Consider the following 16,020-nt stretch of genomic DNA (forward strand, 5'->3'; position numbering starts at 1 on the left):
ATAGAAATAATACTAACACTAGTTAACATTTATTGAATACTTACAAGTAGGCATTTTTCTAAACACTTCACATGTACTAACTCCATTACTGATCACTTCTCAGTATGTTTATTTGTTGAAGGATTATGATCATACTGTATAGATAATTTTATATGCAGCTGTTTTCACTTTAGTAATACTGAGTTCTGAATCAAAGGGCATTTAACATGATTCTTGCCATTAAGCACTACCTTTGTTTTTTGTCTGAATTGGTATATGAACATGGTATTTTGTTTTGATTTGCATTTCCTTGAATAATAGTGAGTTTGGGCATTTTTTCCATACACTGGCACGTGTATATCCTTGAAAATGCATTATTTATGTGGATGGTTTTTAAATAACAGTGCAATTCAATTTAGCCAATATTTATTGAGCTAAATATTTATTGAGTGCTAATTGAGCACTTATGTACATTCAAGTCTGGTAAAGATATAAACTTTGATAATAATACTATGGTTTAGAATTATCTCCATTTTTGGTAGATTTCTTTTCCTTAAAGACTCATAAAGATAAGATTCTCTAAACTGAATAATCAGACTTATAATTTTTGCTGACTAATAACTAAACAGCTGATGATTTTTTATTAACATTTAATTCCATTTGTCCTCAATAGCTTCTTCTTTAAGTGGGAACAAAGATTCCATTTATAGCCTTGCCATGAATCAACTGGGAACAATCATTGTATCGGGGTCCACAGAGAAGGTAAGGGGAGCTTAAAGAGTATGTTTGAACATAAGAAAACAAATCAAAATATTTTGATCTATGTAATTATTAAATATTTGGTTAGTGGTTTTTGCCTTGAGGATACTAAAAGAAAGGTGTTATTTGAATAAATGAGTACATAACTGTATGACTACTATGTCCGTGGTAAAGTGGGTGGGGAGGTTGTGTAATTTCTGACATAAGAAAGGCTTTCCTAAGGTTAGGAGCCTTAGCAATTATTGGCTAAAGCAGTATTTCCTTCTCAGAATTTAAAGGTCATATTTAAAAAGTCATCAATTATTTAAATTTAATTATGTATATACTCAGTTTGTGTAATAGTCTCTTAAAATTCACAGGTTTTAAGGGTATGGGATCCAAGAACATGTGCAAAACTAATGAAGCTTAAAGGGCACACAGACAATGTAAAAGCATTGCTGTTGAACAGAGATGGCACACAGGTATGCAGTTTCACCTTACTAATGACCTTGTCAGAAATTTCCCTCCTTTCTATACTATTGCACAGGTTGATTTGAACCAAAAGCCACACATAAATTGTGGCCTAATTTTTAAAGTTCTTTATAGCACATATAATATTTTCATTTAAAACTCTTCTATTTGGAATGACTTTTAATAAAGGCAAAACAAGAATTTCTTTAGAAAAGATCTACTGCTGACAAGTGTATATAATTATGGTGCATACAAGCTAAAATAGCTAAAAAATGTTACCTGCATAAAGCAGAAGGAAAGTTTGGTATTGAATGTTTTATACCATTATATAGGAAACCTCACAATAGTCTGACTTGGGCAGATTTCATCAGTTGACTATGTAGACTGTAAGTTTAATTTTCTAACAATATTTAGAGTTAACATTTTAAAGAAAAACACATTAGTAAAGTTTGAACATTAGCTCTGTTGGCTACATACTTTGCAAATTAGAAATCTGAATTAAAAGTTAGAGATGAAACTAATGAAATAGAGAGTAAAAAAAATAATACAAAGGATCAATATATTGACAAGTTGGTTCTTTGAAAAGATAAAGATTGATAAATACTTAACCAAGCAAACCAAAAGAAAGAAAGAAGACCCAAATTAATAAAAATCAGAGATGACTTCCAGATCTACTGAAATCCAGATCATCATTAGGGATTACTTTGAAAATTTACACTCCAATAAATTAGAAAATCCAGCAGTGGACAGATTTCTAGACAAAAGTGACCTACCAAAATAGAACCACAGGATATAGAAAACCTAAACAGACAAGTGACAAGCAATGAGACTGAAGCAGTAATAGAAAGCTTTCCAACCTGTAATGGACTCTAAGCTGAATTCTCCCAGACTTTTAAAGAAGTTCTAATGCCATTGCTCCTTAAATTATTCCATGAAATAGAAAGGAGTGGGGAATACTTCCAAATGCATTTTATGAAGCCAGTATCATCTTGAGATCTAAATCAGATAAAGACACATCAAGGAAAGAAAACTACAGACCAATATTCTTTTGGGGGTTATGGGTAACTGGGGATTGAAGCCGGGCACTCTACATTGAGCCACATCCCCAGCCCTATTTTGCATTTTATTTAGAGACACGGTCTCATTCAGTTGCTTAGTGCCTTGCTTTTGCTGAGACTGGCTTTGAACTCACAGTCCTCTTGTCTCAGCCTCCCAAGCTTCTGGGATTACAAGCATGTGCCACCATGCTCAGCCAGACCAATATTCTTGATGAATATAAATGCAGAAATCCTTAATAAAATGTTAGCAAATGCTATTCAACAACACATTAAGAAGCTTGTACAGGGCTGGGGATGTGGCTCAAGTGGTAGCGCGCTCGCCTGGCATGCGTGCGACCCGGGTTCGATTCTCAGCACCACATACCAACAAAGATGTTGTGTCCGCCGAGAACTAAAAAATAAATATTTAAAAAAAAAAAAAAAAAAAAAAAAGAAGCTTGTACATCATGAAGTTGGTTTTATTTCAGGGATGCAAGGATGGTTCAACATAGCAAATCAATAAATGTAACATCACATAAGTAGAATCAAAGATAAATATCACATGATTATCTCAATAGATGAACAAAAAGACAGAATTCAGCACCTGTTCATGATAAAAACAGTGAAGAAACTAGGGATAGAAATAACTTACCTCTACATTGTAAAGGGTGTATATGACAAACTCAACATCAAAGTGAATGGGGAAAACTAAAAGCATTTCCTCTTCAGGAACTGGACAAAGGTGTCCACTCTCCTCACTCCTATTTAACATAGTACTTGAAATTTTAGCCAGAGCAATTAGGCAAGGTATGGGGATAATGGATACAAATAAAAGAAGAAGTCATGTTATCTCTGCCTGTTGATGACAGTCTTATATCTAGAAGATCCGAAAAGCTTCACCAGAGACTCCTAAAATTAATTAATTAGTTCAGCAAAGTAGCAGGACATAAAATTAGCATACAGAAATCAGTAGCTTTTCTATGTACCAGTAGTGAATCTGCTGAAAAAGAAATTAGGAAAACAAATCATATAGAGAATAAAATACCCAGAATTGCCAAAGCAATTCCAAGGATAAAACAATGCTAGAGACATCATGATACCTAGTTTTAAGTTATAATATATACCACGGAGCCATGTAACTAAAACAGCATGATTCTGGATTAAAAATTGTTGTTTTTGTAATCCTGGTCGCTCGCTCTGGGAGGCTGAGGTAAGAGGATTGCTGCCAGGGCAACCCAATGAGACCCTATCTCAAAATAAGATAAAAAGTGCTGGAGATGCATCTCAGTGGTCGAGCATCCATGGGTTCAATCTCCAGTACTCCCCACCCTGCCCCCAATAAAAAAGAAGAAAAAGTGGTTGCTCTCAGGGAGCCTTCTCTTTTTTATCTTAGAATACTTATAACCATCAGAAATTATTTTGTGTTTTCTACCAGGATTGATAGAACTCTTGTGTTTTCTCTTCTGTTTCCAGCTGCACACTCAGGGTTTGGACCATATCACTTTTCTGTTGCAAATTGCTGAGGCACCAGGACTTTAAGCCATCTCGTTTGTCTTTCTTTGCCTCTTTGAGTTGTTAGACTTTACTTTCTGTAGATGTGTAGTCTAGGATCAAAGGTCTGAGGGATCAAAGCTTTACTGATTGCATTGCTGCCTCAGAGCAGCACCTCCTCCTGGAATGGGGAGCCCCTCTTTTGCTCCCATCCCATAAAATGCCACAGTTCTCCCATACACAGGTTGAAGGTCTGCTCATAAACTTTCCCCTGACAGTTTGTTGGTTAGTTTCTCAGTTCCCTTGTAAAGTAGTTGAAGTAGGAGAGAACTCTGATACTCCTTAGCAATTTATGGATTCTCCTAGTATATTCATTTAATTAAGCTTGCCCAGAGTGCTAAAGTTACAAGGCAGGCCAGTAAATCTTTAACATTCCCTAAAACCTCATCTAGTCAAGCACCTTCTAAATCATGAAGGCCCTAATTATCTTTTCTTTGAAGCTCTTTTCTTACTTAATTTCATACTCCAGCAACAGGAGTTGCTTTCTCCTTAGGGCCATTCTTTTTCCCAAGGAAATGAAGTTTTTATCCTCTTTGCAAGTCTCCACGGTAACTGGTCCAGAACACTAAGCATGCTGAATGTGAATGTGGGGTGGCTAATTCTGCCTGTTTCTGTTAGACTCACAGTGTGCTTGGCTACCAACCTCTATGTCGTTGACTCTTCTGAACTTTCAGAAATTGTTAGAATTATTAATGTTAATTCACTTGAGGCTCATGTGGAAAGTGTCCAAGGTCACAGAGAGTGAGTGATAAGCCTGGAACTAGATCTTGCTTCTACTGGATGCTAAGAATCTGGAGCCATGAGAGAAGGAATAAGATGTGGCTCCAAGACTCCAAAAGGCATGCTGGCCTAATGCAGTGTTTGTCAAGCTTAGGGTACATTGGAATTACCTGTATAGTCTGTTAAACCCTACTGCTCCTCATTAGGTCTGGATGGGACTCAAGAATTTACTTTTTTTTTTTTTTTGCATTCAAAGCTCAAGGCAGAGAAGGAACTTAAAAGATTGTACAGAACTCTTTAAGAGATCTGTTCAATCTTTTTTCTTCTTTTTTAAAAATATTTATTTTTTAGTTATATGTGGACACAATATCTTTATTTTATTTTTGTGTGGTGCTGAGGGTTGAACCCAGTGCCTCACACATGCTAGGTAAGCACTCCATCTCTGAGCCACAATCCCAGCTGCACCCCTTTTTTATTGTTCTTTTTATATATTAGTGAAGTAGATAAAATGGAATGAAGGGAAGGGAAGAGGTATGGGTTAGGGAAAGACAGTGGGATGAATCTGACCTAACTTCCCTATGTACATACATGAGTATTCAAATCTCACTATTATCACCATCCACAAGGCCCTAATTTAAAAAAAAATAGTAATAACTATAAGTAAATAGCAGAAATATCAGTAGGGTAGAGGGAAGGGAATAGACAGGGTGGGAGAAAGGAAGAGAAAAGGAATGTACTGAGCACTGAATTAGAACAAATTATATTGCATGCTTTTATATAATTATGTCAAAATAAAGAATTTACATTTTTAACAAGTTGCCAGGGAGACTGATGCTGCTCAGACCACTGCCATTTATCTTCAGCTGTTTTTAAAATCCATCTCCCTGCTGGATGTGGTGTTGTACACCTATAACCCCTGCTATTTGGGAGACTGGGGCAGGGGTTTGGCAAGTTCAAGTCCAGCCTGGGCAACTTAGCAAAACCTTATCTCAAAACAAACAAACAAACAAAAACCATCTTCCTCCCTTAGTAATAGAGCTTCAGAACAGGACTCGCCTGTAGGATTTACAGGTAATCAACAGATGACCAGGTAGAGAGAACAAAGGCAGTTTTGCTGAGAGTATCCCTTCCTTGATCATGCACTGTTGGCCTTTGGTCATTTCAGACTAGTAGATGCCTGTCAGAAGCCTTTATCAGAGAGAAATGCAAGTTACAAAATATGTGCACTTGACTATGTAGAGTCAGTAGAAAACCATACACAAGGTACAGGAAAGCAAGAGCTTCTTAGTTATGTCTCACGTTTCTTTTATTTGTTTGCAGTGCCTCTCTGGTAGTTCTGATGGAACAATTCGTCTTTGGTCTCTTGGCCAACAGAGATGTATAGCAACATACCGAGTCCATGATGAAGGTGTTTGGGCTCTGCAGGTCAATGATGCCTTCACACATGTATATTCTGGAGGAAGGGACAGGAAGATTTATTGTACTGACTTAAGAAACCCTGATATTCGAGTGCTAATTTGTGAAGAAAAAGCACCAGTACTCAAGGTATGTCATATATTATAGTTTTACAATTAAGGTTGTTGAACTCATCAGCCAAGTATACCAAAGACTGTGTTAAAACATGAATCAACTGTGGGATTGAACAAAAGATCTTTTTATCATAGGTAGAACTTGACAGGGCAAAGAAGAGTAGGCACCTGTTTGGATGGAAGAGTGTTGTATAGATACCTGGGCGGGTGGCATGTTAGTGCTGGAACAGTTTTGTAAGTCACCTGTGACTTCTCAGGTTTGTCAGTGATGCACAGCCTTCCCACTGGTGAATTCTAGTGTGGTTATCTCTTACTTCCTGACTGTTCTGACTGTCTGACCTGTCCTTAGGTGGAGTGTGAGCAGTTAAGGTTACTGTGAGCAGACAATAAAATAGGGGAGGTCTGGGAAATGTGTCCACAGTCTTAGGAGTAAGGAGGTAGACAAAGTATTCCTGAAGAAGAAGAGAGAGCAGGCTTCTTTGTACTCCACAGAGCAGTTCTGATAATCAGGATCTGTGATATGAGCAAAATGGGACCCAAAGTAGATGGTAACTGTAATGGACCAGTAATCCTTTATAGAAGCAAAGAATTGAGTCTGAACTGGTAATAATACATAGCATGTGGACAGGCAGCAGATTGATGGATAGAGACAAGCCTGGAAGAGAAATACTCTGCCAGAATCTCTTGACCATGAAGAAGAGACTAAAAGAATTTGGGACAAACATAACCATATATTTTAAAGAGCATTACTTTGAACTAAGATGGATTCCTGGCTACCAGCCCTGTTTCCATTGCTCCCGATCTGTACTTTCTAGTATTGGAAGAATAGTGGATAAATGTAAAGTGATTACACTTATGTAATTACATACATGCATATAAGGTTATTTATATGTGTGCAGCATTTTAAAAATACAGAAGTATATATGGTAATCTGTTCCTGATGTTCCATTCTTAAGTGAGGGTACTCTTCACTTTAGCTGTGTTCTTACTGTGTTTTTTTTTTTTTTAATTACACTTTCAAAGAAAAAAGAAATATTTCCTTGTTATTAAGAAAGAGCATAAGGGCTGGGGATAAAGCTCAATTGGTAGAGTGCTTACCTTGTATGCACAAGACCCTGGGTTCAATCCCCAGTATCAGTACCACAAAAAAAAAAAAGAATGTAAAAACTAGAGAAGCAAAAACAAAATTATAAAACATCTTCATTCTTTCAACTATATCCATTTAGGTCCCTCAAATTAACCACACTTAAAACTTTCATTCCTAATTAGAATAAGTTATATTCTATATATGTATAATTTTTCAGAATATATTATACTGTCATGTATAACCAAAATAATTAATTGAAAAAAAAGATGATGGGCATCTATATTAGAAAGGGAGAAGTAAAATTATCTTTCTTCATAGATGATAGCATCTAATATGTTGAAAACCCTAAAGATTCTATCGCCAAAACAAAAAGAAAAAATCATTAGGACTAATAAGTGGAGCAAAGTCACAGGATATAAAATCAATGCATAAACTGGGCATGGTGGCGCATGCCTGTAATCCTAGTGGCTTGGGACCTGAGACAGGAGGATCACAAGTTCAAAGTCAGCCTCAGCAATGGCAAGGCACTAAGCAACTCAGTGAGACCTTGTCTCTTAATAAAAAAATACAAAATAGGGCTGGGGATGTGGCTCAGTAGTCAAATGCCCCTGAGTTCAATCCCTGTTACCCACCAACACCCCCAGGAAAAAAATCAATGCATAAAAATCAGTTGAGTATCTATACAGTAACAGTGAACAATCTGAAAAAGAAATTCTGAAAACAAATCCATTTACAATTGTGCCAAAAGAATAAAATACTTAGAAATAAACCTAAAAAAAAAAATTCTTTCAGCTGCTGTTTTCCTGAGAAGTTCCTCCTACTACACTTTCATAGGACTATGAATTCCTTTAGCAAAGAGACTCCTTATTCTGGTCATCTGAGCTTTTAATATGTCCTTTATGTAGTGAACTTCCAATTGTTAGAACAAATGAGTTGATATTTAATAATGTGTTAGCTGAGCCTGGCAGTTCATGACAGTCTACTTTCCTTGAAGCAATATTTTTGTGCCTTGTTTTCAGATGGAGCTTGATAGATCAGCTGATCCCCCTCCTGCAATCTGGGTTGCAACAACTAAGTCTACAGTAAATAAATGGGTAAGTGAGCCACTGAATTCCTAGCAAAGGTTTGCAAATATTTGGTTTATTAACTTGGACCTTCCAGATACCAGTAGCAAGTGCTTAGTATGAACCTGACTTTTAGTATGTCTCTGAGTAGCAGCAAAAACCTGAAAGCCCCTATGAATGTAGGTGTGATTCTGAGGGTCATTCTAAAGTTAGTAGTCCAATCAAAACCATGATACCCTTGTCATGAGCCAGCATAAATGTCTGATGTGCTTAGAACAGGCTCTGTTGCCTGATAAAGCCAGCTTCCAGCCTCATAAAGCTTCATTGGAAAATAGGCCATCCAGGTGCCAGCAAGACAGATCCTCATCAAGATTCTTATCTTTCTACATCTTAAGAGAAAGCATAAAATTGTGCTTTCACATTTATGTCCTTTTTCTTAGCATGAAGAACAGGTATAAAAATAGAATAACAGGGATAGAAGTCATCTAAAGTACTGTTATTTTGAAATCTTAAAGAAGATTTAAGTTTTCTTACATACCAGACTCTTTGGAGATTACAAAGGAAAGGTGGTTTGTGTTTATTCCTGTTTATATTCAGGTCAAATTCCCTTTCAGAATACTTATAAAAATTGTTATTTATCTTGTCTAACTTTCCTTGTACCAATTTGTGATCAACATAATTTTACCTGGAAGAGTATTCCTGCTTTCATGCCTAGTTTTTTCTCCAATATGATGATATTCCCTCTTTAATATTTATTTTTTAATGATGGTACTGTGACTAAATATTTTTTGGTAGCTGTTCTAGTTGTTGAAGTTTTCTAATTTGCTTGTTCTTTAGATTTATTTTTCTTAGACTGGCAAAGCATGTAAAACAGAAAATGATTAAACAACAAATTTTGTTCCTTTAGACATTGAAGGGAATTCATAATTTTAGAGCCTCGGGAGATTATGACAATGACTGTACAAATCCTATAACTCCCCTTTGTACACAGCCTGACCAGGTTATTAAAGGTGAGTAGGAAACTGAAAGGTATCCTACTTTTTATTGAAGTTAATGATAGTTACTAAAAGTTGACAAGAACAAAGGTAATGATCTTTCTATAAATTTAATTTTGATGAACACAAAAGGCTATTAATGTATGGATTTATTTTTGAGTTATTTTTAAAAATGCTACTTAATAAATTCAAAACACTAAAAATGTGTGTTTTGAATTTATTAACATGTATTAATAGTACATATTAATGGGGCTTAGTGTGGTAATACATGAATACAGCAAGCAGTAATCAAATCCAGCTTCCCTTTATCCACTATCATTTGCCCCTTCCCAGTCTCTAGCAATCACTATTTTATATTTGGGGTCACCTTTTTTTTTTTTTTTTAACTTCCATATGTAAGAGAGAACATGAAATACTTGTACCTGTGTCTGAATTACTTCATTTACCCTAATGTCCTCCAGTTCCATTAATTTTGCTGCAAATAATAGAATTTCGTTCTTTATGACTGAATGATATTCCATCTATGTGTGTGTGTGTACATCTACAGCATACCAGAGAGATAACCTGAATGCCCATGTTTATGGCAGCACTATTCTTGAGTTAATTTTTAGGTCCAGCAGCAGAATAGCTCGGGTAAAACAGAAGCCTCTTTGTAAAGTGTATAGGGTTTAATGTTTTCTTTTGGCACAAGTCAGAAAATACATATGTAGCCCTCAAATTCTACATACTTCATCTGGTTGTGGCAAAAAGCAGAATATGTTTAATGTGTTAGAGCTTGGGATTAGAATCCTAGGCAACACATTTCTCTTTTGTTTCTAGATGTTTGAGCTTCTGCCTTTAGAGAGGGTATCCCTGCAGGAAGTGAAAGAGAGAAGGAGATGGGGACCAATTCAGAGATGACCTCTCATTATTTGAACTTTACCTGTGAATAAAACTGTTCGCTCTCAAAATTCTACACTGGTAGTAAATAGCCCCGTGAAGTGAAGAGCTCTTTAATCTATATTCTATTATTAAATCAGACAATTTTTTCTTTGTTTATAAATTCAAATAATGAAACATAAGTAATTGATTGACCTTAAAGTACCTTGGGTATATTATATAATCTTTGGACTTGACTTCTCCTTTTTGATAGCTCATACAGTTAAAGTTTCTATTATATGCCAATTAATAATTACTGCCATAGTGTGAATTTAAATATGAAAGGATTGTCTCACTAATTGTGTTTTTTTCCCCTTTAGGGGGTGCAAGTATTATTCAGTGCCACATTCTTAATGATAAGAGACATATATTAACCAAAGATACCAATAATAATGTGGCATATTGGGATGTATTGAAGGTAAGTATCTTTTTTTGGATTAAATATAGCTTGTTGTTTCATGTTCCCCCTTTATATTTCCTTTTACATACATGATAATTAAGATAAAATTATTTAGGAGTGGATTCTTAATATGTTTGTATTAGATAAGGTGATAGTTTATCTTTTTAAGCACCTAAATTATTTGAAAAGAACATTTTCTCTGATTAGTGTATTAGTATTCATGCTGTCTTACCTAAAAATGAACACATTTGAAGTTTTTCATTGTTTACACTGTTGATTTGTTTGGCTGGACAGTTCCTTGGTGTGAGAGAAAGCTGTCCTGTGAACTGCAGAAGGTTTAGCAGTATCCCTAGCCTCTGCCCACTAAATGCCAGTATTTCTACCCCATTCAAGTTGTGACAGCCAAACTTATCTCCAGATATTACCAAATGTTTGGAGAGATGTTTGGAGAGAAGGAGGAAGAAGGATACAAAATAACCTCAGGTTAACACCCACTGGGGTGCACAAAGTAAGTTTGACTCTTTCTTTAGATTTATAACCATTATTGTGGGTGGGAGTTGCTATCCTGGGTCACATTGTCCTCATCCTTTGGGATAGTTGAAGTGCATTAAGCTGTTCACCCACATTCTAAACAGCACTGAAGAATTGGTAGACAGATTGAAATTAATTTCCTTTGAAAATTCTGCCAAGTGTCCCTTCTTAGGGTTCTTGGTATATTTATTCAACAGATATTTCCTGGATTGAGTGAATACTGTGGGTAAACAATTATGTTTGAGGGCCATAAATGATGGAAAAGGGTAGGCTGGACTAAAGAAATGAAATGTGAAAACCTTAAAGAATAAACAGATTATACAATAGCCTATGAACAAGGCAGTTACAGCTGGATAAGTCAGCAGAGCATCATGGTGGGGAAAGCATTTGAACAAGGGCTTAAAGATGTCCTGAAGATGGCTTATGGAGGTAGGGAATTTCGAGAAGTGGAGGGAATGACAGAGGTATTGGTTAGGGAAGGCACATGCTTTATTTAGATCAAGATAAACAGTTTTGTTTATAAGGAAGTGGTGGAGGTATAAGGATAAAATGTGACACTTAAGTCATTTCCTAAAGAGTCTTAAGTTGCAGGTCCTGGAGTTGACCTTTCTCTGGTGCTCCCTAAAGAATCTAGATAATTTTAGAGCAAGAAAATACCAAGTTCAGAGTAGTAGTTGTGTATGTAATAGGAAACTGTCAGCCAGAAGATGGTTGTCTTAAGCATATGATTTTAGAATCTAAGGGGAGACAGGTTTTGTGTATATTGTAAAGGAAGAATTGAAAAGACCTAATGTTTTGGTTAAGCTCTTTGTCAATAAGGATGAATGAGAGATTCAGTCAAGTTAACTTCATAATCTAAAGAATAAGATAAGCAGGTTTCTCTATGGGAAAAAGTAACTTGCCTCTAAATAGAATAGAATCTTTGGCCTGACCATTGCTTTTTCTTCCTGTGGGGCAGCTATGGGAGTCCATTATGAAACAGTTGCTGGGTGAAATGCCTTCTAAACAAGAGGCCTTAGTTACTTGACTGGAAAGTTTAAATGAGGCAGGCACTAAAGGTCTGATCTGGTTTTCTCTATGGTAGAGAGATGCTTTTCAGAAAGATAGAGCTGTATCTTTATTTCAAAGGGGTCCCATGGTGATTAGGAGGATCCAAGGCTTCCCTAAGAAACTCATCAGCAGAATTTCTTGATTCCTCTCTTTGTTAGTCCACATGGCCTGAGTTCTTTCTTATGGCTGGACTTTGCCTCATGCTGCCCAGCACCTAATTGTTTTCCAAACACCCAAGAGAATCTGATCAGACAAGCTGCTCTTTGAGAGGACCCATCCATTTTCTGCCTATGGGTCTATTACCAACTCTTGGTCTTGTTAGCTGATGCCTGAGTAGGGTCTTGCTATGTGAGTAGGAGAAAGTTCTACTTGATGGGTACCTGAGCTAGCATGCACCATGGTGGCATTTTTGTGTGCCTTATGGTTTCCTACGTCCAGATAGTACACCTTGGAGTTTTGATGTCAAATGATTGGGTATAGTAAGCATGACATTAAACAGTGAAGGGAAGTTAAGAGTGTTTAGGAACAGTAGAGTTGCCTTCTACTCTTGACTCTGCCAGCTACTAGCCAAGCGATCTATAGAATATGCTGAACTTCTCTAAACCTAGGTCTCCATTCCTAAAATGTGGAGGTTACCTATTTCTTGATGATGTCAAGGGGATGTTCAGGAATTTTTTTATTTATTACGGTGCCTTGCATATACTACTTTAGGAGACTGTTACACTAATACAAGTGAAAGGTGGTATTTGTCTAGACTGGGGTGGAAATAAGGGGGATGCAAAGAATGAGGCAGTTTGGAGGAAAGGGGGAAGCAGAGAAGCAGGATGAGTCGGATTGAACAGTTTGGTGAGTGTAAGTGATATTGGGAATATAAGATGGAAAATGGATTGGGGAGAGAGAGTGACATGCTGAGAAAGAGGGTGGATTTGAGTGTATATGAGAGCTGGGTGGAAGTGTCTGGTGGGCAGACAGCTGTACAATCTAATGTGTAGGTTAAAGAACTGAGCTGGATTAACAGTTCAGCAGTTAGCAGCTTGTAGATTGCAACTGCTGTCATAGGAAATGCAGGAGTTTCCAAGAGCTATGACTAGACTGAGAAGAGAATAATTCAGTTATCACTCTTGTCAGGAATGTTGGGAAAAGGAAGCACAGAGATGTGTGATGAAAGGGGATAAGAAGACCCAATAGCAGCTTGAGAACATGGAATATTTCAGAAAGGAACTTGTAACCACAAGTTGCATCAGCCAGCTGAGAGTTCATTTAAGATAAGGACATTAACATGCATGTTAATTTAACCAATAAAAGGGTAGTCTTGGGGAAGTCCTACAGGCACAAGCCAGATGGAATGGGTTCAGAAATAATTGGTAGATAAAGAAAGGGGAATCTGAGGAGAGATAATCTTCGAAGAAATTTGAGTTTGCAGGGAATGGGGATATAAGAAGAGGCAATAGGGCTGGGGATGTGGCTCAAGCGGTAGCGTGCTCGACTGGCATGTGTGCGACCCGGGTTCGATCCTCAGCACCACATACAAACAAAGATGTGTCCGCCAAAAACTAAAAAATAAATATTAAAAAAAATTCTCTCTGTCTGTCTGTCTCTCTCTCTTACCTCTCTCTTTAATTAAAAAAAAAAAAAGAAGAAGAAGAGGCAATAGCTAGAGGATTAGGAATAAGAGGGCCAAGGGAATGTTTTGTTTGTTTAGGGTTTTTGGTGTTTGGGAATTTTTAAGATGGAACAATTAATGCATGTTTCACTACTCATGGGGAGAAGCCGGTAGACACATAAGGTCCCAAGAAGCGAGAGGTGAAGAAAATCAGAGCACACCCAGATGGACACAGTTTTCTTTGGTACCAGAAGGCAATTCTGTCAAGATTCTTCTTCTTTTTTTGAGAAGAAGTTAGAGGCATTTGGACTTAGAGATGTGGGGGAAGTGGAAAGGTCTGAGATAGGGTGATAGTAGAGATTTGACAAACTTATATGGAGAACTGACTTTGGAAACAGAACAAAAATCCCAGGTAGTAATAACGATCCAGTTAAGGTTGGCGACTGTGGATTTATAATGGCAATATGATCAGGGAATTGAGAGGCCAACATGTCATATGCACTATCCATGTAGATGCTGATATTGCCAAGATGAAGGCAAGAACTTGAGATGGACTGGAGAACAGCGAGCCAGGGCTCGAGTCTCCAGTGAATGAGACTGGCCATGGTGGTGCTAGATGAAGCAAGGGAAACTTATTCCGTTGACTACAACTAAATGTCATAGGCATCAGAGAAATAGTAGTGTTTTACATGACGATGGTGAAGTAAGGGTCTCCGTATGGCCCTGGGGAGCAGTGGAATGCGGAGAGTAAGTAGAGTCTCCCTCTGAGAAGATGATTGATGAAGTGGGACCCTCAGCGAAAAAAAAACAAGTTGTTGCTGAGCTGCAGAGATTAAGGGAACATTCCAACATGGTTCAGAATTGAAGTGAGCTATATCTGAAAATGCCTCTTGGCAACAGAGGAAGTTAAGGGGATGCTTTGGGGAGCATACCTATTTAAGAAATTAGAGAAGGAATAGGGAAGGACTGTAATGGTCAAGAAAGAGAAACTTCAAAATTACTGCCTCTGTTAGCCGTTTTCTGAAGGTAACTTCAAAGTTCTTTTAAAGCACTTTTAGTAACTTATTTTGGATTTCTTTTCTTTACTTTCATTTGATATTGCTTCCAGATAAGTGGTGGTATGTTATATTAGTGTCAGAAAAAAATTAAATTACCTCCCCCCACCAAGACAAAAGAATATTTTCAGGATCTTTTTTTGGAGTAGGAGGTGGTGCCAGGGATTGAACTCAGGGGCACTCAACCACCAAGCCACATCCTCAGTCCTATTTTGTATTTTACTTAGAAACAGGGTCTCACTGAGTCGCTTAGTGCCTTGCTTTTTGCTGTGGCTGGCTTTGAACTCATGATCCTTCTGCCTCAACCTCCTAAGCCATTGAGACTGCACCTGGCTTATTTTGTGGAGTTTTTTTTTTTTTTTAATATATATATATTTATTTATTTATTTATTTTTATGTGGTGCTGAGGATCAAACCCAGTGCCTTACCTGTGCGAGGCAGGTATTCTACCACTGAGCCACAGCCCAAGCCCTACATTATGGGTTTTTATTCTTATTTTTATTTATTTATTTATTTATTTATTTATTGAGAATTTTAATATTTATTTTTTTAGTTTTCGGCGGACACAACATCTTTGTTTGTGGTGCTGAGGATCGAACCCGGGCCGCACGCATGCCAGGCAAGCGCGCTACCGCTTGAGCCACATCCCCAGCCCCACATTATGGGTTTTTAAATTAAAATTTTTAATAGCAGCAGATAGTTATTTAAAGGAAATTGCCTTGAGATTCAAAAACAACTGATGCATTCTTTTTAAATTATATTTTGGAGTCTATTTCATTTAAATAAATGTGAAAAATTGTAAATTTTTTGAGTAGTAATGTAAGAATCAAATCAATTCATCACTTAACATTGATTATTATACTTTATTTTTTAATGTATAGGCATGCAAAGTTGAAGATCTGGGAAAAGTGGATTTTGAAGATGAAATTAAGAAAAGATTTAAAATGGTATATGTGCCAAATTGGTTCTCTGTAGACTTAAAAACAGGGGTAAGTTAATTATGGCTCTTTGTGTAATCTGAGACAGTTGGAGATTTCTAAATAACTCATAATTATTCTTAGGGTTTTGTATTTTTAAATGTGAGAAAATAATTTTTCATATTAATACTTACAAATTGCATTTTAAATGCCTTTGGTATCTCAGTAAACTAAATTGTAGTGTTGTTGAAGCACAAACACATTTTGATTCTTGAATCTATGGCTTAGCACTTTAGTCAACTAGTACAAATAATTAAAGATTTAGAGACTTATTTAAAGAATATATTCAAGTGGAATGGGATGATCAGTTTTTTC

The 16,020-nt window shown here is 36.7% G+C and overlaps 1 protein-coding gene across 4 annotated transcripts in view; it reads left to right on the top strand.

Moving 5' to 3' along the window:
* Wdr48 (WD repeat domain 48) overlaps positions 1–16,020 on the top strand; it is a 44,683-nt gene that overhangs the window by 18,102 nt on the left and 10,561 nt on the right. For all 4 annotated transcript variants that reach the window (XM_076843768.2, XM_076843778.2, XM_076843794.2 and 1 more), the window contains 7 exons: positions 653–741; positions 1,098–1,199; positions 5,817–6,041; positions 8,132–8,206; positions 9,084–9,186; positions 10,410–10,507; positions 15,610–15,717. In XM_076843768.2, the coding sequence (XP_076699883.1) occupies positions 653–741; positions 1,098–1,199; positions 5,817–6,041; positions 8,132–8,206; positions 9,084–9,186; positions 10,410–10,507; positions 15,610–15,717 (800 nt within the window). The remainder of the gene's footprint in view (positions 1–652; positions 742–1,097; positions 1,200–5,816; positions 6,042–8,131; positions 8,207–9,083; positions 9,187–10,409; positions 10,508–15,609; positions 15,718–16,020) is intronic.

This window comes from Callospermophilus lateralis, chromosome 1 (assembly GCF_048772815.1).
Source record: "Callospermophilus lateralis isolate mCalLat2 chromosome 1, mCalLat2.hap1, whole genome shotgun sequence".
NCBI classification, from domain to species: domain Eukaryota; kingdom Metazoa; phylum Chordata; class Mammalia; order Rodentia; family Sciuridae; genus Callospermophilus; species Callospermophilus lateralis.